A 26,984-nucleotide genomic window follows, 5' to 3' on the forward strand; every position below is an offset into this window, starting at 1 on the left:
TTTTTAAGTGACTCATTCACTGTTAATTCTCTATTTGCTTTTACTTGTCAGATTTTTTTCTTTCCTGTAGTTTCTTATTTCTGGTTATGGCCTTTCCTGCATAAAGGCCCTTTAAGATGACTTGTAAAGCAGGGTAAGTGGTGATGAACTCCTTTCGTTTTGCTTGTCTGGAAAACTATCTCTTCTTCAATTATGAACAATAAACTTGCTGGGTACAGTATTTCTAGGTTGCAACTTCCTTTCTTTCAGCACTTTAACCATTCCCTGACATTCCCTTCTGGCTTGAGAAATCAGCTGATATAGACTTATGGGTCTTCCCTTGTATGTGACTTGTTTTCCTCTTGCTGTCTTCGAGACTCTCTTTATCCTTAACTTCTGCCACTGTAATTACAATATGTCTTGGTGTGGGCCTTTGGGTTCATCTTGTTTGGAACTCTGTGCTTCTGAGACCTGAATGTCTGTTTCCTTTGCCAGATTAGGAATGCTCTCAGCCATTATTTCTTGAAATATACTTTCTGCCCCTTTCTCTCTCTTCTCCTTCTGGTATCCCTATAATGCGTGTATCAGAAGGGGGCTTGATGTGGTCCTAAAGGCCCCTTATACTATCCATGTTTTTGAAAATCCTTTTTTCTTTTTGCTACTCTGATAGAAAAAATCCTTTTGTCTTTTCACTATTCTTAGTCTTCCAGTCACTACTCTGTTCTTCTTTATTAAATCTGCTGTCAATTCCTTTTAATGTGCTTTCCATTTCAGTTCTGGTATTCTGTATTTTTGATTGGTTCTTTATTATATTTTCTAACTCTCTTCTGAAGTTCTTTCTGAGTTTCTCTATTGTACTCCCAAGTTTTCTCAGTGTCCTTAATGTCATTCTTTTGAATTCTTTATAAGGGGAATTATTTATCTCCATTTCATTACGCATTTTTTCTGGGTTTTACTCTTCCTTCATTTGGAGCATATTACTCTTATTTTGCTTGAAATTCTCTGTTTGTTCTTATATTATAGATAAGATAGATACCTTTCCCAATCTGGTCTTGTGTAGAAGTGGCCTTTATGTAGACAGGGTGCCAGAGGTTTAGTTAGGGTGTTCAAGTCGGGACCGGTATATGTGGCACCTGGGTTGTAGCCTGGCCAGAGTGGGATAGGGGCAAGACAGCCTGGTGTGCACACATGTGCAATAGCTCCCTGCTGTTCCAGCTGTTTGCCTACTGAACAGTCATAGCAGGGCAGAACTGTGGGAACACATAGCAGTGGCCTAATACATGTACCACAGCACCCTGTAGGACCCACTGAATCAAACTCCAGGTGGGGGAACCTGTGTATGCACATGAAAGCACCCTGTTGTTACTGCTGGATCCAGCTCCAGGTGGGGTGGCCAGGAATACACTAAGGTGGCCTTATAGGTCAGTCAGAGCACATAGATAGAGCTCCTGCCTGCATTATCCAAGTGGAGGGAGACAAAAACAATGGCACTCACAGATTCCTCTTATCCTGAAGTTTGCTCAGATCCTAGAAAGGTCTCACAGTTCCCCAAACTTCTCTACGTGGTCTCTCTCCTTTATTGTTCAGAAAATGTTCAATTAACCCTCAGCTGTCTCAGGAGGAAATGCTATAAATATAAGTGTACACTCAGTGTGTTTATGGGAAAGGGAGAGCTCACTGTACTCCTATGCCACCACCCTGGACCTGAATCGTGTTATGCAATTATTTTCACTTCTTTCTGTTTGTACACAGTTTTCGTTTCCCCCCATAATGGTTGATTTAAAAATTTTGAATATATGAAAATATTAGCATGGTTCAAAAGTAAAAATAATATGAAAAGTAAAATCAGAACTCTTGTTCTCATCCCTTTCTCTCCTACCCCTTTTCTGTCCCCACCCTGTAGGGAGCCAATTTCTTTAGTTTCTAGTTTATCCTCCATGAGTTTCTTTTTGAAGAAATAAGTAAATATACATTTGTTCATTTCCCCCTATCCTCCCTAAAATAAGTAGCATACTATCTCCTCTTTTGCATCATTTTGTCTTTCAATTAATAACATCCCAAAACTAGTCCCATTGAAATCTCCTTTACTTTTTTCTTTATAGCATTTTTCTTATTTGAGAAATGCTGTATTTTCCATGATCTCTAAGAGTAACTATATATTTGTTTTCTTATGCTCACTGCATTGTCTACTGAGTTCGTTTTTTTTCTTTATTTCTTTTTGCTTGTCTTGTAGGTCTTTCTTTATTATCCACTGACACTTAAAAATTTTGCATTAAAAAGCTGACTGGAAACTGTGTGCATGGGACTGGCTTTTTCAACAGTCATTTTGTTGGGGTACTCAAATTCAAATATCTTATTATGGAGCTCCTTTTTTGCCTCCAGAGAACAATCCTCCAACTATCTGATAAAGAGGGAAGGAGTGATAATAGTAGAAGTAAACAACTGGTTGGAAAGGTTCTTGGAGCCAGTGGCACAAGAGGGTCTGTGGTCTAGTTCTTTTGCTTTGTTTTGATTCTCAGTTAATCTCACCCCCTTTGTTAATTTGCTTAGTAACTTTCATATGTCCAGAGCCTCTCTGACTCAACTTCCAGACAAGCAAAAACCTAGCCTCTTGCCACGGCTGGGAAGGGGTAATCACCAGGTTGTGTGGGGTGAGGTAGGACACTGCAAATGCTATTTCCTCTTTTTGCATTAATCCTCTCCTGAGGATAGTTTTTCCATTGATTTTTAGACAGTGGAAGGGAAGGAGAAGAGAAACACTGATATAAGAGACACTTCAATTGGTTACCTCATAAACCTGCCACCCAGGCATGTGCCCTTGACCAGAAATCGAATCCTGGACCCTTTGGTGTACAGGCCACCACTCTAACCACTGAGCAACACTGGCCACGGTGGAAATGCTATTTATTACATAGACTCAACATTAATACTATAAGAGACTACTGACAGAACAAATGAGGTGACATTAGTTTCACTAGAAAATAAAGATCCCTGATCTTCATGATCATGCAATTACAGAACCATCAAATTATGAACCCAAAGAGATTTTAAATATATGTGCTATAATCATTAATAAATTAGTTCCAGTTGTTTTCATTGTGACTGTCAAGATATTTTGTAAGATACCCCTTGTTTCCTGAAAGTTGAATTGTGTATTGTACTGCCTTGCCAGCACCCGTACAACAGCTAACAAGACAAAGTTGGGGCTGAGAAACATCGTTAGCCAACCTGAGAGGAGAGTGCTCCCAAGGACCGGTTAACGACAATCTAGATGCAACCACAACAGGAGAACATAAAGAAACCACAAAAGGAACAACCATAAAAGGGACATGCCTAGAGCAAAGAGCTCAGAAGTATAAGGAGAACACCCCCTTGGGCTCCACTGGACTTACTAGACAAAATCCCATCCTAAGAGATGCGGAGACAGCAAATATATCTAATAAATAGATAAAAACACTAAGACTTTTAAATAAGGAGACAAAGAAATAACCTCTAAATGAAAGAAAAGGAAATATCACCAGAAAGTGTCTATGATGAGATGGAGTTAAGTAAGCTATCAGAAACAGAGTACAGAGTGCTGATTATGAAGATGCTCAAGGAACCCATTGAGAAAAGAAAGGCAATAGAGGATCAGATCGAGGACTTAAGGGAAAACATTAAAAAAGAGATACATAACATGAACAAAAATCAGACAGAAATAAAGAATGCTGTATCTGATACTAAAAATACAATGGAATTATAAGCAGGCTCAATGAAGCAGAGGATAGAATAAGTGATTTAGAAGACAAGATAGAAAAAAAATCATTCAATGAGAGTAGCAAAAACACTTAAAAAGCATGAGGACAGTCTAAGGGAGCTTTGGAACAACATGAAACGAAACAACATTCACATTATAGGACAACCAGAAGGGGGGGGAAAGAGAGCAAGAGATAGAGAACTTGGTGGAGGAAATAATGACAGAAAACATCCCAACCCTGGCAAAGGGAAAGCCACACAAGTTCAGGAAGCACAGAAGGTTCCAAACAAGAGGGACCCAAAGAGACCCACTCCAAGACACATCATAATTAAAATGGCAAATGTCAAGGACAAAGAGAAAATACTAAGGGCTGCAAGAGAGAGACAAGCAGTGACCTACAAGGGAACCCCCATAAGGTTGACAGCTGATTGCGTAACAGAGACTCTTCAGGCCAGAAGGGAGTGGCATGAAGTTCTACAAGTAATGAAAAGCAAGAACATGCAACCAAGATTGCTTTATCCAGCAAGGCTATCATTTAAAATTGAAGGTGAAATAAAGAGCTTCCCAGTCAAAAAAAGGCTAAAGGAGTTCAGTACCACCAAACCTGCACTGCAAGAAATGCTAAAAGGACTGCTTTAAGAAAAAGAAGGAATAGCGAGAGAAAGGTACATCAGCATAAAGGGGGAAACTAGCATTAAATAAGTTGATATCAATAGTAACCTTAAATGTAAATGGAATAAATGGTCCAATCAAAAAACACAGGGTAGCTGAATGGATAAGAAAACAGGACCCAAATATATGCTGTCTACAAGAGACCCACCTGAGTGCAAAAGACTCACACAGGCTAAAAGTGAAGGGATGGAGTAAAATATTCCATGCAAATGGAAAGGAACAGAAAGCTGGAGTAGCAATTGTTATTTCAGACAAAACAGACTTCAAACTAAAGACCATAACAAGAGACAAAGATGGTCACTACATATTACTAAAGGGATCCATCCAACAGGAGGAAATAACCCTTATGAACATTTATGCACCGAATACAGGAGCACCTAAATATATAAAAAAATTCTTAGGGGACTTCAAAGGGGAGATTGACAGCAACACAATCATAGTGGGGGACTTTAACACCCCACTGTCAGCATTGGACAGATCATCAAGACAAAAAATCAACAGGAAAATGCAGATCTTAAATGAATCACTAGACCTAAAGGATTTAATTGACATTTATAGAACATTTCACCCCGAAGCAGCAGAATACACATTCTTCTCAAGTGTACATGGAACATTCTCAAAAATAGACCACATGTTAGGGCACAAGGCAAGTCTCTACAAATATAAGAAAACTGAAATCATATCAAGCATCTTCTTGGATCACAATGCCATGGAACTAGAAATCAACCACTATAAAAAAAAACTCAAAAATATTCAAGCACATGGAGGCTAAATAGCATGTTATTAAACGATGAATGGGTTACCAAGGAGATCAAGGAAGAAATCAAACACTTCATGGAAAGTAACGAAAATGAACAGACAACAACCCAAAACCTATGGGACATGGCGAAAGCAGTCCTGAGAGGAAAATACACAGCATTACAGGCCTATCTCAAGAAATAAGAAAAAAAAATCTAATGAACGATCTAACAGAACAACTAAAAGAACTACGAGAAGAACAAGAAAAGCCCCAAGGAAGTAAAAGGACGAAAATAATAAAAATCAGAGCAGAGATTAATGACATAGAGACTAAAAAAACAATACAAAAAAATCAATGAAACCAAGAGCTGGTTCTTTGAAAAGGTAAGTAAGATTGATGCACCTTTAGCCAGACTCACTAAGAAACAAAGAGAGAGGACTCAAATAAATAAAATCAGAAATGAAAGAGGCGATATAACAACTCACCCAACAGAAATACAAAGGATTGTAAGAAAATATTATGAGCAACTATATGCCAACAAATTGGACAACATAGGAAAAATGGACAAATTCCTAGAAGCATACAACCTTCCAAAGCTGAATCAAGAAGAGGCAGAAAACCTGAATAGGCCGATAACAATGAATGAAATTGAAGCAGTAATGAAAAAAACTCCCAGCAAACAAAAGTCCTGGACCAGATGGATTTACAGGCGAGTTTTACCAAACATTCAAAGAAGAATTAACACCTATTCTATTCAAACTATTCCAGAAAATTCAAGAGGAAAACTCCCAAACTCTTTTTACGAGATCAGCATCACCCTAATCCCAAAACCAGATAAAGATGCTACAAAGAAAGAAAATTACAGGCCAATATCCCTGATGAACATAGATGCTACAATCCTCACTAAAATAGTAGCAAGCCGGATCCAGCAATACAGTAAAAAGATCATACATCATGAGCAAGTGGGATTTATTCCAGGGATGCAAGGCTGGTACAACACCCGCAATTCAATAAATGTGATACTCCACATAAACAAAATGAAGGACAAAAATCATATGATCATACCAATAGATGCAGAAAAAGCATTCGACAAAATCCAGCACCCATTTCTAATAAAAACTCTCAGCAAAGTGGGAATAGAGGGATCATACTTCAACATAATAAAGGCCATATACAACAGACCTACAGCCAACATCATACTCGATAGGCAAAAACTGAAACCATTTCCATTAAAAACCGGAACAAGACAGGGATGTCCACTTTCACCACTCTTATTCAACATAGTACTGGAAGTCCTTGCCATAGACATCAGACAGGAAGAAAATATAAAAGGTATGCAAATTGGAAAGGAGGAAGTAAAACTGTCATTATTTGCAGATGACATGATACTGTACATAGAAAACCCTAAAGACTCCATCAAAGTACTACTAGATTTGATAAATGAATCTGGCAAGGTAGCTGGATACAAAATCAACATCCGGAAATCAATGGCATTCTTATACACCAACAATGAACTTTCAGAGAGAGAAACTGAAAAAGCAATACCATTTACCATTGCAAGTAAAAAAATAATATACCTAGGAATAAACTTAACCAAGGATGTAAAAGACCTGTACTCAGAAAACTACATGACACTGAGAAAAGAAATAGAGGAAGATTTAAACATGTGGAAGAAGATACCATGCTCATGGACTGGAAGAATTAATATCATTAAAATGTCCATACTACCCAAAGCAATTTATAAATTTAATGCAATTCTTATGAAAATACCAACAGCATATTTCACAGACCTAGAACAAACATTTCGAAAATTTATATGGAACCAAAAAAGACCCGGAATACCTGCAGCCATCTTGAGAAAAAAGAACAGAGTGGGAGGGATCACATTACCAGACTTCGAACTATATTACAAAGCCACTGTAATCAAAATGGCCTGGTATTGATACAACAATAGAGATACAGATCAATGGAACAGAAAAGAGATTACAGAAACAGACTCATGCAATTATGGTCGGTTAACATTTGACAAAGGAGGCAAGAGCATACAATGGAGTAAAGAGAGCCTCTTCAAGAAATGGTGCTGGGAAAATTGGACAGCTACATGCAAAAAATGAAACTGGACCTCCAACTTTCACCATACACAAAAATAAACTCAAAATGGTTAAAAGACTTAAACGTAAGTCATGAAACCATAAAAATCCTGGAAGAAAACATAGGCAGTAAAGTCACAGAGATCCCATGTAGTGGAATTTTCACTGATACATCTCCTAGTCCAATAGAAACAAAAAAAAAAAATAAACATATGGGACTACATGAAACTAAAAAGCTTTTGCATAGCAAAAAAAACACACCAAACAAACAAAAAACAGCCTCAAAATACAAAGGAACCCCACGGTCTGGGAAAACATATTTGCCAAAGATGTATCTGAAAAGGGGCTAATTTCCAAAGTGCACAAAGAACTCATACTATTCAGCAAGGGAAAGACAAACAACCCAATTAAGAAATGGGCAAAGGGCCTGAATAGACACTTCTCCAAAGAGGACATACGGATGGCCAAGAGACACATGAGAAAATGCTGAACATGGCTAATCATCAGAGAGATGCAAATTAAAACCACAGTGAGGTATCACTTCACACCTGTAAGAATCGCTACCATCAACAAATCAACAAATGACTTGTGCTGGTGAGGATGTAGATAAAGGGGAACCCTAGTTACACTGCTGGTGGGAATGCAGACTGGTGTAGCCACTATGGAAAATAGTATAGAGGTTCCTCAAAAAATTAGAAATGGAGCTGCCTTTTGACCCAGTGATCCCACTTCTAGGACTATATCCTAAGAATCCTGAAACACTAATCTGAAAGAATATATGTACCCCGATGTTCATAGCAGCACAGTTTACAATAGCTAAGATCTGGAAACAGCCCAAGTTCCCATCAGTAGATGAGTGGTTAAAAAAGACATTTATACCATGGAATACTATGCAGCTGTAAAGAAGAAGGATCTCGTACCCTTTGGGACAGTATGGATGGATCTGGAGAAAATTATGCTAAGTGAAATAAGCCAGGCAGAGAAAGACAAACAACACATGATCTCGCTTATATTTGGAATCTAAAGAACTTAATAAACTGATGAACAGAATAGATTCAATGACATGGAAGCATAGATCAGAAAAGTCAGAGGAATGGAAAAGGGAGGGTGGGTGGAGGGGAAGAGAGTAACCAAGGAATTTATATTCATATATACACAACCCAAGGACACAGACAATGGTGGGAAGAGGGACTGGGGAGGGGGATGGGATGGCATGAATGGGTCACTGGGGAGGAAAAAGGACATCTATAATATTTTAAACAATAAAATTAAGAAAAATAAATATATAAGTTCCAATTATAATACAAACTCCAATTGGCAATGTTGTGATATAACTGTTTAGATACTGTGAACCAACTCCATGGCAAGAGGCAGGTAAGCACATGCCTCTGCTAAAGTACTTCTAACATTTTATATTTATAAGGCTCTATTTGTATAATATAATAAAATGGAAAAGTTTAGTAAAAAGCACAAAATAGTAGATTTTATTTTAGATTTTTGAACATCAATGAGATAATAAAGCATATTCACAAAATTTCCCATTTAAGACATTCTGGTAGAATCATACTGGGGGGAAAAAATCACTTTATTTTCTAATGAATGTAAACAGTGATGAACCAATAAAGAAAAAGACCTAGTGTCTCCAGTACACAGGTAACTTATAAAGGGAATAATATATATACCACAGAACTGAACATCCTATAAAAAATTTAGTGTGAAAAATTCTCTCTCAGTAACTTAATCTAGAAAGTATATGAGAATGTTTTTTCTCTCATAACTCGAAGTACTGAAGCTTTCAAAATGATAAAAAAATTGAAGGTTTATTTATTACAAGGGAAAGATAAGCATAGAAAAGGCAGAATGAAAGGTGAAAACTTGAATAATGTTAGCCATTAAGTACCAGGGGGTGGGGAGAAGTCCTTTCAGAAAGAAGAAAAACTATTACAAATTTCAAATCCACTAATCACAATAGTGGTACTCTGATTTGTTTAGGACATTTAGACAGCACACTTTTATAGTAATTCCCTCAGGAGAGAGAAAGCAGGCTGTCCATTTTATTATTTTCCCCATGAGGAAAAAGATAAAATGACCACTTTGTTTTATGATAACTTTATTTTAGACATAGGGTATGGGTAGATATTAGAAAAAATGAAAATATAAAATACAGCAAAAGATGCTGAGCAAAGATTCTGTACAGAAAAAAAATGAATGCTGAAAAATTATTTTATAATATATATACCCTTTAAAACCTGCTTCTATCATATGAAGACTTAATGCTTTCCCAATCTAACTTTGCTTTTAATACTTCAACAAAGAGTGAGTTAATACAGTTTATTCCTTCTTGGATGTGACATCCATTATTTATTATCAAAAGGAGGTAAAAAGAGAACCCTATCAAAATTCAATCTCATTCAAAGAATACAAATTCTGTATATGTCTAGAAAAAATATTTCATTCACTTGTGTTTATTAAAATTCCCAGTGTTCTTCAAATACTAAACTTTAAAGTTAAATCTCTTACCTTGTCCAAGACAATGATTTCATCTGCATCAACTACTGTTGACAATCTGTGTGCAATGAAAATAGAAGTTCTGTGTTTGACTGCATCCCTCATGGCACCAAGAATAGTCTGCAAGTTTGGCAACAAGAAGAGTAAGAGGAAAAAAAGATCTATTAGGTAAATGTAAATTAATTTTATATTATATAAACTTTATACCACTACCAAGTATTTGACTTAATCTAATAATAACTAATAAGAGAAAAACGATCAAAAAGGGAAGGCAAATATGACCACACTATCATGAAAAAAAATACCTTTAAGATAAGCAACATTTCTGTAGATTTTAAAGTCTAGGAGAAGGTGGATATTTTCTATATTTAAAAACAAACAAATCATAACTTTGAATACACTGACATTAGGAGCATATCCAGATATGATGTTTATCTGGTCAATGAGAGCAAAAATGAAATGAGGAGGGACTCAAATGGTAGAATGCAGAAATTTAAAAAAAAAAAGATCAAGAGAAAAATAGAAGACTCAATGGGTACATGAGCATCTGCTTTTCCTTAGTTCAAACTCAGAGGACAGAATGAAGGACAAAGACAACTGTGAAGGTATAACTTGAGGAAACTTCTTTTTAAAACCATTTTGACTTCTTAATGCATTCTGGAAAATACATTTTTGTTTACTGCTTGTAAAGTGTGTGTGTATCTTAGGCCATATATATATATATTATATATATATATTATATGTATGGTTGTATTTGGAAACCTGGGTCTAAGTACAGCTAGCTAAATGGAAATAGCCATGTGGGAGATGGGGATATACCAAATGGCTTCCTACAGATATTTCTAAACATTGTATTTACTAAAGAAATAAAATTATCAAGAGTACATGGTTACCCAGGAAAAGAAGACCTTATATTTTACTATTTGTAGACTGAAAAGAAAGTGCAGGGTCAATTCTAAGAAAAATGGTGATGTTTATGGGGACTCCCACTTCCTAACCCTTAAGAAATTAAATTCTGATGTGCTCTCTGGACCTATTAAAAAGGGCCATTAAAATTTACCAAATCTGCTGGTAACTCATTCACTGGAGGGGGGGAGCGTTGTCTCTGTAACCTCGTAATGGGTTATGCTCTGTGAGATAATAAAGCTACATGGCTCAAATAATGACTGTTGCGAATCTTAATTTGTAGTAAATGTGGAGGATATATTTTTAGGTTCTTATAAACAGATTCCTACTCTGCCTATGATTGGGGTCTGGTCCTGCTTAAGGTTCCCTTTAAATATAACAAATCCTTATGATAAACTATTCATTTAGAAATTAAACTGTTTGAAACAGATGGCAAATCAAATAATGTGCCCTGAATCTTAATTCCATATGCAAATATTATGTCATACATGCTGTAAAACTGAAATTAGGCCTATCCTTCAACACTAGGATTTAACTATGGATTCAAATAAAATATCGGTGAATGGAAGCAATTGACAGTTAACATCTATCTATCTTAAATTGTAGACTAAGGGGATTCATTAATTAAATTGTCATTATTGTTAAGACTTCTGTATTTAATAGAAAGATGTTGTTATGAAATCTAATGTAGTTGATGAGTAATACCATGACATCAGTGTCACAACATCTTGGTATTTCACAGTACTTGAGAAATGAATATAAATTGATACCAGCACCACAGGCTGACAGGCTCTGTGTGCCTGATTTGCACCTCAGTGAGTTGCTCCATGATAAGTGAAAGGCTTTCTGGTGTATACTGTACCAATCATTTACATGAATTGTTTTAATGAGTGCTAAGTGACAGTAGAAAGACTAGAACCTTCTTCCTTTGTCAGTAGACTAGAGAATCACTGCAGCTTTGCAAAATGGAAGGGTAATACAACAAGAGCATAAGGTGTCTTACGGTTCCAAAAGAAGGCATATTTGCAAATGAAGTTAACAGTGTGATCTTTCAAAGCAATCTGGCATTCTTACTATCAACACTTGCTATCTGGGGAAAAATGGCTAGGAATTTTGCTCTATAGCACCTCCCACTGAAGTTCACTCAAAATACAAAAGAATGTAGCCATTTTACTAAAATTTCCAAGGAGAAAAATTAAGCATTGATAACTGAGCTTTGTATTTTCACCATCCTTTACCTCTTCAGTAATTGAATCTAACGATGAAGTGGCTTCATCATAGAGAATGACTGGAGGGTCCTTCAAAATGGCTCTTGCAATTGCTACTCTTTGCTTTTCTCCTCCTGGTAAAAACAAAATAGTTTAAGGAAGCATAGCATAAAGACATATTTTATGTTTCTAGTATTTGCATTGAATTTAACCAAGTAATACCTTCAACATTTTCCTTTACTGTGATCACTGTTCATTTTACTCAGTTCTAAGCGTCTAAGTTTACATGTGATATCCTTTGACAAACTATATTCTCTGGAACATAAATGTAGTTCTGGATTCTGACTTCATGGCAGGTGAAACAATGAAGAGGGGAGGTAAAAACTTTGATTCCACAATTATTCCTCTCACCAGAAATATGCTCATAACATGTTACTTTAAATGTACTTTATATTACTTCCCCATGAGTAGCAATCTCAGATAGAAAAATTTCACTATTAGAGAACTGAAAAAACCAAATACAAATTCAATAGCTGAAACCTGAAGACACAAAACTATGGCTATCTAAATTTATCTCTTACCATTAAAAAGCACCATTCAGCCAGTATTCTCAAGGATTTTTTTGTCATAAAGCTATTATTTTCACAGCATTTTTTATAAGTTAAGGATATATATTTGATACCTCTTATTTAACTGTAGTTACTTGCATATCAGAATTTTAAAAAAGAAAGGGCTTTGAGCTTGGCCGGCGTGGCTCAGTGTTTGAGCATCAACCTATGATCCAGGAGATCATGGTTCGATTCCCGGTAAGGGCACATGCCCAGATTATGGGTTCAATCCCCAGTGGGGCGTGCAGGAGGCAGCCAATCAATAACTCTCTCATCATTGATGTTTCGCTCTCTCTCTCTCTCCCCCTCTCCCTTCCTTTCTCTGAAATCAATAAAGACATTTTTTAAAAAAGGGCTTTGGGTAGTAAACACAATGCAATATACAGATGATGTATCACAGAGTTGTACACTTGAGACCTATATAATTTTATTAACCAATGTCACCCCAATAAATTTAATGAAAAAAAAATAAAGGACTTACTTTACCAGACAAAAAAAAGAGAACAGAGGTCCAAAAAGGTTAAGTGATTTGCTCAAGGTCACAGAGGAAGTACTAGTGGAATCTAGACTAAACCTAATTGACTTACAGTCCAAAGCTCTTCCTATCACAAGGTGCGAGTGCACATTTATTCCTAAGTATTCTCTAGTGAAAATAAAGCAATAGTTCTTTCTTTACTGGGGCTCCTATAGGTCTAAGGTCATCACCAGTCTTGTATAGAACTGTGGTTGGAAGTACAGGCACACTTATTTTATTGCACTTCAGAGATAATTTTTTTAACAAATTGAAGGTCTGTGGCATCTGTGCATCAAGCAAGTCTGTTGGCTTCCTTTTTCCAGCAGCATTTGTTCACTTTGTATCTCTGTGTCACATTTTGGTAATTCTCCCAATATGTCCAACTTTTACATTAATATTATAATTATTGTATTTGTTGTGGTGATCTCTGATCAGTGATCTTTGTTGTTACTATTGTAATTGTTTTGGGGCACTACAAACTATGCCCACATCAAACAGTGAATTTAATTTAAAAAATGTGTGTGTTCTGACTGCTGCACCAACCAGCTGTATCCGTTTCTCTCCTCCTTGGGTCTCCCTATTCCCTGAGACACAACAACATTGAAATTAGGTCCATTAATAACCTTATAATGGCCTCTAAGTGTTCAAGTGAAAGGAAGAGTCGTACATCTCTCACATTAAATGAAAAGCTAGCACTGATTAAGCTTAGTGAGGAAGGCATGTTGAAAGCTGAGAGAGGCTGAAATCTAGGCCAATTGTGTCAAACAGTTGACCAAGTTGTGAATGCAAAGGGAAAGTTCATGAAGAAAATTAAAAGTTCTATACCAGTGAACATAACAATGATAAGAAAATGAAACAGTCTTATTGCTGATATGGAGAAAGTTTTAGTGGTATAGATAGAAAATCAAACAAGCCATGACATTCCGTTATGCTGAAGCCTAATCCAGAGCAAGGCCCTAATTCTCTTCAATTCTATGAAGTCTGAGACATGTGAGAAAGCTGCAGAACAAAAGTTTGAAACTTTAAGGAAAGAAGCCAACTCCATAACATAAAAGTGTTAGTTGAAGCATCAAGTGCTGATTTAGAAGCAGCAGCAAGTTATCCAGAGGATCTAGCTAGGAAAATTTATAAAGGTGGCTACACTAAACAACATATTTTCAATGTATACAAAACAGTCATATATTGGAAGATGACATCTAAGAGTTTCATAGCTAGAGAGGAGAAGTCAATGCCTGGCTTCAAAGATTCAAAGGAGAGGCTGACTCTCCTATTAGGGGCTAATAAAGCTGGTGACTTTAAGTTGAAACCAATGTTCATTCACCATCTGAAAATCCTCTAGGGCCCTTAAGAATTATGCTAAATCTACTCTGCCACATTCTAAAAATGTAACAAAGCCAGGCTGACAACACACATATTTACAATATGGTTTACTGAATTTAAAAAATATATATTTTTTTATTGATTTCAGAGAGAGGAAGGGAGGGGGAGAAAAAGAAACATCAATGATGAGAGAGAATCATTGATAGGCTGCCTCCTGCATGCCCCCTACTGGGGATCAAGCCCGCAATCTGGGAATGTGCCCTGACCAGGAATCGAACTGTTATCTCCAGGTTAATAGGTCAACACAACCACTGAGCCACACTAGCAGGCCTACTGAATATTTTAAGCTCACTGTTGACACATATTCCACGGAAAAAAAGATTTCTTTCAAAAATACTGCTCATTGACAATGCACCTGGTCACCCAAGAGCTTTGATGGAGATGTACAATGAGATTAATGTTGTCTTCATGCCTGCTAACACAACATCCATTCTTCAGCCTATGGATCAAAGAGTAATTTCGACTCTCAAGTCTTATTATTTAAGAAATACATAGTGATTCTTCTGAAGGATCTGGGCAAAGTGAACTGAAAACCTTTTGGAAAGGATTCACCATTCTAGATATCATTAAGAACATTTGTGATTCATGGAAAGAGATAAAAATATCAACATTAACAGGACTTTTGGAGAAGCTGATTACAAACCTCATGGATGACTTAGAGGGGTTCAAGACTTCAGTGGAGGAAGTAAATGCAGATATAGTGGAAATAGTAAGAGAACTAGAATTAGAAGTGGAGCCTGAAGATGTGACTGGATTGCAGCAATCTCATGATAAACCTATAAAGGATGGGAAATTACTTCTTATGGATGAGCAAAGAAATTGGTTTCTTGAAATAGAATCTATGCCTGGTGAAAATGCTGTGAAGACTTGAAGTGACTACCAAGGATTTAGTGTATTTCATAAATTTAGTGGATAAAGCAGCAGCAGGGTTTGAGAGGACTGACGCCAATTTGAAAGAAGATCTGTGGGTAACATGCTATTAAACAGCACCACATGCTACAGAGAAATGGTTTGTGAAAGAACAGTTAACTGATGAGGCAAACTTCACTGTTACTTTACTTTAAGAAATTGCCACAGCCACCCCAACATTCAGCAGCCACCTACCCTGAGCACTCAGCAGCCATTAACATTGAGGCAATATCCTCCACCAGCGGCCACCCCACCAAGACTGGGAGTCATAGTAGTTCTATCTAATACATAGGAACAAACACAAAGAGACAGCCAAAATGGGGAAACAAAGAAACAGGACCCAAATAAAGAACATGAATAATCTGCAGAAAAAGAGCTAAATGAAGTGAAGGCAAGCAATTTATCAGAAACAGAGCTCAAAGTAGTGGTTATAAGGATCCTACGGATCCTCATCATCATGAAAAAAGACGAAGAAATGATGAAAAATAATCAGGCAGAGAGGAAGAACACCAGAGCTGACATGAAGAACACATTAGAAGGAATAAACAGTAGGCTGGACAAAGCAGAGAAAGGAATCATCAATTTGGAAGATAAGGGACAAAGAAATCACCCAATAAGGGCAGCAAAACTAATAATGATAATACTACTACTACTAATAATAATAATGAACAAAGATAGTTTAAGGCACCTTTGGAACACGAAATGTAACAACATCCGCATCATAGGATTAGCAGAAGGATAAGATAGTAAGAAAGAGATAGAGAACATTTTTAAAGAAGTAATGACAGAAAACTTCCCTAAGCTGGTAAAGGAAAAAAACAAGTTCAGGAAGCACAGAAAGTCCCAATCAATATAAACCCAGAGGCCTTACCAAGACATATCATAATTAAAATGGCCAAGGTCAAAGAAAAGGACAGAATCTTAAATTCAGCAAGAGAGAGAGAGTCAGTTAGGGAAATGGGAGTTCCTGGGAGATTAAAGATGGCGGCTGACTTAGTGGAAGCTACACTATCCCAGGACCAAACTGGAATTGCAACTAAAATATAGAAAAACCATTCTGAATAATCAAATGCAACTGAAGGTGAGGTGGAGAGAATCCTCATGACCAAGGTGGAAAAATGGAGATCACATAGAGACTGGTAGGAAGTGAGGAGATGTGAGAGGGCTGGCTGGGCTCCCACAGGCAGCAGCTGAAGGTCCAGGGGGAGAGCTCAGTAGTGGGGGATTCCCACTGAGGACTCCGGGGTCTAAACCCCAGGCTGGGCTTCTCAGCCAAGAGCACCAGAACTGAGAAAAGGGGCCACAAAACATCTGGCTGTGAAAAGCAGCAGAGTTTCTGTCTGCCAGGGAGAGGCGGCTGGAAAGGCAGGCACTCTCTTAAAGAGCCAATGCACAAAGTTTTGTGTGCAGCCACTCACTGTGAGCTCCAGCTGAGGGAGGGCAGAGTGGACTGGAGCTTTGTGAGGAGAATCTAGGGTTATGGGCTCTGGAGACAGAGCTCAGAGGGCACCCCTCTGGATTCCTGTGCCAAGTCATTCCCCATACTACAGAGGACATCTTTCACAGACAGACATTTACTTTCCAAGCAGCTTTTACCTTAGGGGGAAGCAACTGCCCCACCCTGCTGGAAAACCTCTCGCCCTACCCAGAGGAGTTTCTACAGCCTGAGGCTAATGAAGATAATCAGATTAATCAGCCTGTAGGCAGAGAGAGACCTCAGAGTGCTTTGACTCTTTGCCTGATCTTCTCCTGGACCTGGGCCTTGGAATAGTAGACTTTGGTGTGCATCTTGGTCCTGTCCAACCATACTCAGCCCCAGCAGAGGAGACCTCAGCGAGGGTTGTGGATAGCTCCAAACAGGGTACAGAGGGCCAGTCACAAACTGAATCTGACACTGGCCTGCACCAGAGATCCTCCAAAAAGAATGAGAGTCCTAGAAGATCTACCTAATACATAGAAACAAAGCCAAACAGGCAGCTAAAATGGGGAGACAAAAAAACCAGCACCAATGAAGGAAAAAGAGAAGTCTCTAGAAAAAGAGCTATATGAAATGGAGATAAGCAATCTCTCAGATATAGAGTTCAGAATAGTGATTGTAAGGATGCTCAACAGCATGAAAAAAGATATGGAAACTATGAAAGAAATGAAGAATGACATAGCAGAAATAAAGAATACATTGGAAGGAATAAACAGCAGATTAGGGGAAACTGAGGATCATATCAGAGAATCAGAAGACAGGGTAGAAAAAAATCACTCAATCAGAGATCCAAAAAGAAAAAACATATATAAACCCAATATAGGAGCACAAAAATATATTTAAAAACTCCTGGTTGACTTTAAGGAGAGATTGACGGCAATATGGTCATAGTAGGGGACTTTAACACACTACTATCATCAATGGATAGATCTTCCAGACAAAATTATCAGCCAGAAAACAAAAACCATAAACAACACACTATATAAGATGGATTTAATTGATATTTACAGACTATTTTATCCCAAAGCAGCAGAATATACATTCTTCTCAAGTGCACATGGGATATTCTCAAAGACAGACATGTTAGGACACAAAATAAGTCTCAATAAATTTAAGAACATTGAAATCACATCCAGTATCTCCTCTGACCATAACAGCATGAAACTAGAAATCAACCACGGAAAACAAAAACCTCAAAAATATTCAAACACAACACAGAGGCTAAATAGCATGTTATTAAACAATCAATGAGTTACCAATGAGATAAAAAAATTTTTAAAAAGTTACCTGGAAACAAATTAAAATGAACACACAAGAACCCAAAATCTATGTACACACGAAAGCAGTCTTGAGAGTAAAGTTCACAGCATTACATGTGTACCTCAAGAAACAAGAAAAATATCAAGTACAAAATCTAACCCTACAAATAAAAGAACTGGAAAAAGAACAGCAGGAAAAGCCCAAAACACCAATCAGAAAGAATATATGCACCCCTATGTTTACAGCAGTGTTATTTACAATAGCCAAGATCTGGAAACAGCCCAATTGCCCATCAGTAGATGAGTGGATGAAAAAGCTGTGGTACATTTACAAAATGGAATACTACCTAGCTGTAAAAAGGAACTCTTTTCTGACAGCATAGATGGACCTGGAGATTATTATGTTAAGCAAAATAAGCCAGTTAGAGAAAGAAATATTGTAAGATCTCACTTATATGTGAAATCTAATGAATAAAATAAACTGATGAAAAAAACAGAACCAGAGACATGGATATATGGTATAGACTGACAAATGTCAGGGTGGAGGTAGGTGGTGTAGATGGGATGAAAGTCGGTGAAGAAAATAGCCAAAGAACGTACATGCATAGTCCATGGACACAGATAACATGGTGAGGGCCAGAGGGAGAAGAGGGCATGGTCTGAGCAGAGGTGGACAAAGGGGGAGAAAATGGGGGACATCTATAATAATTTCAACAATAAAAAAAAGACGTTCCACCAGCAAAAATTGACTTGCTGAAGGCTCAGATGGTCCTTAGCATTTTTTAGCAATAAAATATTCTTAAATTAATGTATATATATTATTTTTAGACATATTCTATTATATACTTAATATACTACAATATAATATAATCTTAACTTTTATATGCTCTGAAAAACTAAAAAATTTGTGTGACTTGCTTTATTCTGATATTTCGTTTTATTGCGGTACTCTGGAACCCAAACCCAAAATATCTCCAAGGTATGCCTGTATAAAAGGTGGTGCTTTGCTGAATATGCCCCTTTTGGCTTCTTTTCTGTTATCCATTAATTTATTAATGTCTGAAAAAAATTATTTTTTAGTTTCAATAACCTCTTCAGGAAACAAGTTCCAACTTTTTATTATCTAGTACACCTAGTATTATTTTATTTTTATTTGTTCTGCAATTATTATCTCCAGCCTGTAAAAGGAGCTCCTTATGTCTTATATTAATGCCTAAGTTTATATTAATACTATCTGCACTCTTCCCCATTTCATAAGATCAAAATTCTATCAAAGCAGGTACCATGACAGAACTGTTTATCTACCTAGCAACTCAGTAGCAGAAAGCTCCTAAGGGTAGACACTCACAGGAGGAACTTATTTTGTTTTGTTTTTTAATTTGAGATTTTTAATTAAATTCATTGGAGTGACATCGGTTAATAAAATTATATAGGTTTCAAGTGTACAATTCTATAATACATCGTACGTATATTGCATTGTGTTTACCGCCCAAAGTTTTTGATGTGCCTCCAAAATTTCAAATGGAAACCAACCTAGTTCCAATTTTATTGAATAGAATTCTAGAACTTGAAGAAGAGCATTTGTTTATCTCTACCAGAATATCAGCATAGATGCTAATACACTGCTCATTTTGAGATGCCTGGTTATAAGGTGATGGTTATTGGGTAAGAATAAAAATTTTTCATCCATTCCTACTCTCAAAGGCATGCTGAGAGGAAAAGTATGATTGGGAAATGCAATGTGGCATAGCTGAGTCAAAGTCATAAATTGTGGGAGCTAGCCTATATTATGTGACAAATTGGGAATTTCCAGAATTAGCCAAATGGACAAATAATCTGGTAAAATATAAAAATGAACTGGAATGATATAGGTACGTTATACTACTGGTTAATAACCAGATAATTATTACAAACTAACTTAATGTGAAAATAATCTTTGCTTAACATTTTCTAAACCTAGATCAAAACTTTTGAATAAGCTGCAAATTACTTGAGAGAAAGTTGGCCTATGCTTCATCTTTTAACTCTCAAATCATTTAGCATAGTAGACTGCACCTAGTATGTACCTAATCAATGCTGTGAATGATTAAAGCCAGTTTGTAACAAAGAGGAACGAGAATTCATTAAAATTCATGCATACTATTCTTTATTCCCTTTTTGCCTTACCCCATCCCTAATCTATAAATTTTCTCCTTAAACTAAATTAGAATGAAGAATAAATATAAAGGATTTAGTATGTTTATATGAGTTACATTAAAACTCGCAGGCATTAGATATTGCTGTACTCTGGAATTCAAATAATTTGGGGCAAGGAAACATATTTATGGAGCCTCCAAAAAATTCAGTCATTTTGAAATAATTCATTATTAAACTTTATCAATCTCATAATTAGACACTTATATAGAGATGTAAAAGCCCCAAAATTTACTTGACTACTGAATCAACAATGACATGAAAATGAAGATTGTTGTAAGGGAAGTATGGTGTCAGATGAGTGCTATACTTATTGGGGTGATCATTTTGTAAGGTATTTGAAAGTCCAATCACTATATTATACATATGAAACTAATATATATTGCATGTCAACTGTAACTGAAAAGTTACAAAATAAGAAAGTACAGCAGTTAAGTATATCTTGTGCAAGGAAGTCTAAAGTATTGAAAACATCACATAATAATCTAGGAAATTATGATGAGATACTCTAGTAACTATCAAATTACTTCTCTCTACTCTTACTACTTTCCCAGGAGAATAATGATCTTGGCTTTCTTTTAATATTAAGAATATGGATAATAAGTTAATACTGATTTGAGCATATATCCATAACTTACTACTAAGCACTTAAATTTGCAGCTGCAAAAGAGAACTTACTTCTAGCATATTAGATTGTTTACAGTGATGGATAGGAGGTTGGGGACCTTGTCTAAAGCACTTGGATAAGCATTACGTTTGAATTCTGTCACTATATTTTCTAGAAGATGGCTCTGACAAATCAAAGTTTGAAGGGAGTATCCAAGTGTGGTGGTGGGGCAGATCTAAAATCTTTGATTACCTGAAAGCTTGAGCCCTCGTTCCCCTACTTGGGTGTCATATCCATGTGGCATTCGGAGAATTGCATCATGGAGTCCAGCTAATTTTGCCACTGCATACACATCCTCAGGTGAAGCACTGATGTTTCCATATAACAGGTTGTAGTAAATGGTATTATGGAAGAGGACAGCATCCTGGAGCAGATACACACACACATTTATGTTCATCATAAAGATTATTAAAACAATAGTAAAGATATAAAGGCATAAGGAGTAAAACATAATAACCCCCTTTATCACCTCCCTCATCCCTACAAGCTCATTCCCCTTCTCAGAGATAATCACCATGAACAATTTGTTATGCATCAGACTTTTTCCAATGCATTTATACGTCTAAATATACACCCTTTTATTATTTTGCAAATTGCGTTTTTAACATATCCTAGAGATTGTATATATCAGTAACACAAACCTACTTCATTCTTTTTAACAGTTGTATAATACTAAGGATACATCATGATTTATTTATCCATTCCTCTATTGATGGACATTAATGTCATTTCCAAATTTTTGTTACTACAAAGAATGTTGAAATAAAATATCATTGTATATGTGACTTTGTGCACCCATGTATTTCTGTAAGAAGGATTCCTATAGGTAGACTGAGTTAAAAGGTAATCATATGTTTGTTCATTGATAGTATTGCCTGACTGTCTTAAAGTGCTGACAAGTATAAATTCCAACCAACAGAGTATGAGTCTTGCCAAGTCTCCAAATGCTCAGCAATCCTGGATATTAGTAAGTTTTAGTTGTTGCTACTTTAGAGGTAAAATGTGCTTTTTGTTTAAATTAGCATTTCCCTAATACTACTGAGGCAGAATATGCCTTCATATGTTTCTTGAAGCTTTTAAATTGAACTTAAAACACAGAAAACAAAAAATTTATGTATTTTAGGTATTTTTTGGAGAAAGTTCACTGCAAATGTTCATTTGCTATTTCAACTTATTCTGACATAGCAAACTAAACCCAATTTAATTTGAACATCTGTTTCCCACTTCCCTTTAGTCTCCAAATGATTGGAAGGCAATAGTTAGTAAGATGAAATAAAATTACTCCATTAGTTCAAATTAACCAAGATACTCAATTAAAACTTCTTAAACATCATAATCAACCCCAAAATTTCAGATACTATTTAAATAATATTTTAATCATTTATATTCCTACTAATGTAGAATATTCTATTATTGAGTTGGTACTTAAACCCAATGAACGTAAAGTCCTATAAAGAGAAAATACTTATTTTTAAATATTTTATACTCAGAAAAAAGTTAACAAAGAAATGCGAACTGGAAACTCTGAAAATACAAAAAATGAGGTAAAATAAAAATTAATTAAATAATCTATAATCCTACCATCCAGCAATAACTACTATTAACCAAAATGTTTCTCCTATCTTTTTTTTCTATTGACATGTATTCATTTAATATTAAAAAACTGGGATATGATGTTTTGTTTTGGCATCCTCTTTTTCAAAAACTTCGTATCTGAGTATTTTGCCAAGACTCAATATTCTTTAAAAACATGGTATTTACATATGACATTTGATACTATGATAATTTAACCATCTACTTACTGTTAGACATTTATATTGTTTCTAACTTCTTCTATTATAAATACTGCTGTAATGAATATCCTTGCATATAAAAATCTGTTCACATCTATTTCCTTACTAAAAATTTCCTAGGGGCAGAATTACTGGAATAAAGGATAGAGTACTTTCCAGGCTCTTGATACATATTGCCAATTTGCTCATCAGGAAAGCTGTATACTTTCACCAGCAAAACAACAGACTGGCCATTTTACACAGCCTGGCCCAAATTGGATGTCATGAATTTTAAAATCCTTGACAATCTGGCAAGTAAAAAATGGCATCCCATGATTGATTTAATTTATATTGCTAAGGCCTCCAATGAGGATGAAAAACTTTCCTTTACTGACCACATATATATTTTCCTTAATGAATAAAATGTTTTATTTTTCAAAAGAACAAGAATCTGTTATATATAATTATATGGATGAAGACAATGAGCCCTAAGTAGGCACAGCCCAGAATTCAATTTACTTGATATACAGTTTAGGTCAGTGTTTTCCAACATATAGTCTATGGATCATCTGTATCAGAATCCCATAGATGGCATATTAAAAAACACAGGTTTCTCAGCCCCACATTGCCATCTTAAACGACAACTAAGGTGTGTGAGAGAGAGCTGGAATTTCAATAATCTCCCTAGGTGATTCATGCACATTGACATTTGGGATTCTCAATGAAAGGGAGGGGAGAGCAGAATGGAATGTATCAGATCACTTGGGGACCTTTTGCAAGCTACACATCCCTGTCCGATTCCTTCTCTACAGTTCTCCCAGAGATCTGATTCTGATTCTAGGCTGCAACTAATTCCCAGGTCTCTCTATTGGCTTTCAGCATAAGAAAATCTCACATCCTATAAAGCTATCTCCTTGTCTTCAAAATTCTTACTCTGAATTTATTTCCCCCTCTAAAGTCATTCAGCAAATACTTGTTAAATGCTTACTATGGGTCAGGAACTGTGCTTGGTACTGAGGGGACCGTGGTGAACAAGACATACAAACTTGAAGTTGGAAGCCAAACTGCTTTGTAATTTTTATAAATTTACTATATCTAAACTGTTCAAAATTACAGTAATTTTCATTTAGGGAACAATTACGTAATGGACACTGTGCTTGGTGTTTTATACATATTATCTCTAATCCATAATAATTCTCTCCTATAAGAGAAATAGTATCCTTGTTTTACAGACGAGGAAGCTGAGGCTCAAGACCACAGAATTTATGAGGGTTAGAGCTGAGGTTAGAATCAGGCTCTGCTTGATATCAGTGTTGGCTCTTTCCTCTATATTATGCTATCTTTCTAAGGCTTAAAAAATCTATCAATCATGCAGATTTTCGATTCACTTTTTTTCAGTCTTTTTAGTAACAGAATTTGACCTATAGGGCCTAATGTTTCCTAATTAGAACATATCAACTCCTTGAATTCAAATTATTCTAGTAAAAGAGCCACCAACGCAATAAATCTTCCCCCAAGTGGTTTTCTTCTTTCATTTAAATACCTGGGGTACTACTCCCACTGCCCTCCGAAGGCTCTCCAGACTCACATCTTGTATATTTTGACCAGCAAGGTAAATGTTACCCTTTTGAGGCTCATAGAAGCGAAACAGCAGCCTCACTATTGTGCTTTTCCTGAAATTGGAGACAAGGAAAGGTTATTTAGCTCCTAACGGTATTAGGGAACCCCTGTTTTAAACCATAGTAATCATTCTATTTTGATAAAGAAAAAATATTACATCGGGAATCATTAATCGATGCAGAATTTTATAAATAACTAAATTACCCACCCTGACCCACTACCTCCTACAATGGCTACTTTCTTTCCTGCAGGGACTTCAAAAGATATTCCACTAAGAACTTTCTGCCCCTCAATGTATTCAAAATGCACATTATCAAAGGCGACTGTAGCTGTTTGTGGTGTGATTTGAAGGGAAGATGCCATCACTTTGTCCTAGCAGAAAAGAGAAGAAAGAAAAAAAACAGTCATTTTACATACTGCCTAGAGTAAAACTATGTAGATAATTTTTTAATTCAGAGAGAAAAAGGAAAATAATGGAAAGAAGGGGGTTTATAAGTAAAGTTAGACCACTTCCAAGCATGCTTTTAAAGATTTGTTTTTTCACTTCTCACTGCTAAGGTAAAAAATCCTGGATACTTTAATTTTTCAGTAATTTGGGTGGGAGAAGTAGAGGGATGCTGGACAGGGGAGTAAGGAAGTCAAGGATGTGAGAAGAGTCAATTACACATTGTATATCATTATAATAAAAAGTAAATCAAGTGTAAGTACTTCAAATAATTCAAGATAACAAAATTTGGCTTTTAGGCATAATATTCTTTGCTAACATTGTAAGGTTTCTAAACATAGAAATAAAAGCTATAGAGACCTGTTAATAGACATGATAGTCTCAATTTCTGCAAAAAAAAAAAATTGGTTTCCTAACATGGTCATGTAAGAATAATCCTATTAATGGGACAAAGCTCACATGCTTTTAAAAAGGTACTAAATAAATTACTTACTTTAATTCGGGTGTCTACCTTGAGTAACGTAAACAACGTGTTCATGTCTATGAGTGCTTGTCTAGTTTCTCTATATACAGTTCCCAGAAAGTTCAGGGGTAATGAAAGCTGAAAAAGCAGTCCATTCACCATTACTAGATCTCCAACAGTAAGGGTACCTTAATATGTAGTTGACAGAAGAAAAAAAGAATATTTTAGATGTTATGAACTGTTCCAGTTTAAAGTAGAGAAGTTTATAGTCTATGACTCTGGAATACAGTTCAAAATGTACAAAATAAAAAATGTACAAAATGAGCAACTCTTAGCCTACTTAATATTTCAAAGCATTTTTTAAATTAAATTTATTGGGGTGACATTAGTTAATAAAATTACATAGGTTTCAAGTGTACATTTCTATGATATACCATCTGTATATGGCATTGTGTCCAACGCCCAAAGTCAAATCTCCTTCTGTCACCATATATCTGACCCCCTTTATCCTTTACTCCATAATTTAGGAATACAGGGCACTTGATATATACTAAGTAGAATGGGAAAAATCCATCCATACACTATACATAATACACACACAAAAATGGTTTAAGTGAAGATAGAAACTAAAGGCTAAAAATCTCTCCTTAAGCTGTTTCTTTCTAATATAAAAAAGAAATTTAAAAAAGAGTATATATTAAAAGATTGGAGCAAATGCATGTCATGATTGAAAGTGATAAACCATGTATTAAGGTTACAGTGAATAAATGAATCCTAACTTGAGTGGGCAGGTAACAAATAGAAGGCACAGACATTATTTATTTTTGAAATATTTTTCAAATGAAAGACTATTAGAAAGGTTAAAAGATTACTAGTAATTCTAAAGAAAAGATTGCTTGAGTTTTAGTCCTTTGGACTAAACACTAGTTACACTACTTTTCAGGTCAATTAGTGAAATCAGAAATATTTAGATGCTGAAAAATGTTACTCCTGAAACAATCAGACTGTAGCCCCACAAAATATATAAACAGCAATTCCAACCAATGAGAGAGCCAGCTAAAATTGTAGTGTTAAACCAAAAGAAGTAAAAAAACATTACCATACAATCAAGAAAACACATTCTGATACAAAAAGGAAAGTACTCCAAGTATGTCAAAGCACATTACTGAATATGCTTTATAATTAAGACTAATATACACATTAATTAATCTTTATTTATAAAGGTTAAGTAAAACATCTGTAAATGTTAAAACCACAAGATCCATTACCTGCCACAATTCCCTGACTGGCAAGCACCATTATAGCTGTTAAACCAACACTGAAAATAGCACTTTGGCCAAAGTTCAGCATAGCCAGAGTAGAGGTACTTTTCAATGAAGCATTCTCATATGTCTTCAAAAATCCATCATATCTTTGTGCTTCATAGTTTTCATTATTAAAATACTACAAAATATACAAAAATAGCAACTAAATACAAGTATAATTAGACTTTATTCTCTTAAGTGATTACTATCCTTTTTATCAGACTTCATGTACGGAAAAACTATGTAGTGCACATTCCATTTAAAAAACTGACTTTCAAAACACTGGACTATGGGTACTCTTGAAAAGTCCATAAAATTCATTCCATAAACACTTACTGAATGCCTAGTTAATTAAACCTATATCTTAAAAAGCCATCAATGGCACTTCATTCTTCATTCACAAGCCTTCCCTGTATACCCTGGAACTATGAATTGACAGTTGTCATTGCTCCCGCCGCACTATGCCTTCTTGTATAGTCACCTGCATACTTACTTTAACTCTCTCAGTAGATTAGTAAATTCTGGGAGGGTAAGG

At 35.8% G+C, this 26,984-nt stretch overlaps 1 protein-coding gene across 2 annotated transcripts in view; it reads right to left on the minus strand.

Moving 5' to 3' along the window:
* The window catches only part of ABCB7 (ATP binding cassette subfamily B member 7), a 124,448-nt gene that overhangs the window by 4,706 nt on the left and 92,758 nt on the right, over positions 1-26,984 (minus strand). For both annotated transcript variants that reach the window (XM_016203900.2, XM_016203899.2), the window contains 7 exons: positions 26,414-26,588; positions 25,176-25,333; positions 24,446-24,609; positions 24,161-24,290; positions 21,038-21,209; positions 11,869-11,972; positions 9,737-9,844 (listed from right to left, as the gene is read on the minus strand). In XM_016203900.2, coding sequence (XP_016059386.1) covers positions 9,737-9,844; positions 11,869-11,972; positions 21,038-21,209; positions 24,161-24,290; positions 24,446-24,609; positions 25,176-25,333; positions 26,414-26,588 — 1,011 coding nt within the window. The remainder of the gene's footprint in view (positions 1-9,736; positions 9,845-11,868; positions 11,973-21,037; positions 21,210-24,160; positions 24,291-24,445; positions 24,610-25,175; positions 25,334-26,413; positions 26,589-26,984) is intronic.

This window comes from Miniopterus natalensis, chromosome X, assembly GCF_054644295.1.
Source record: "Miniopterus natalensis isolate mMinNat1 chromosome X, mMinNat1.hap1, whole genome shotgun sequence".
NCBI classification, from domain to species: domain Eukaryota; kingdom Metazoa; phylum Chordata; class Mammalia; order Chiroptera; family Miniopteridae; genus Miniopterus; species Miniopterus natalensis.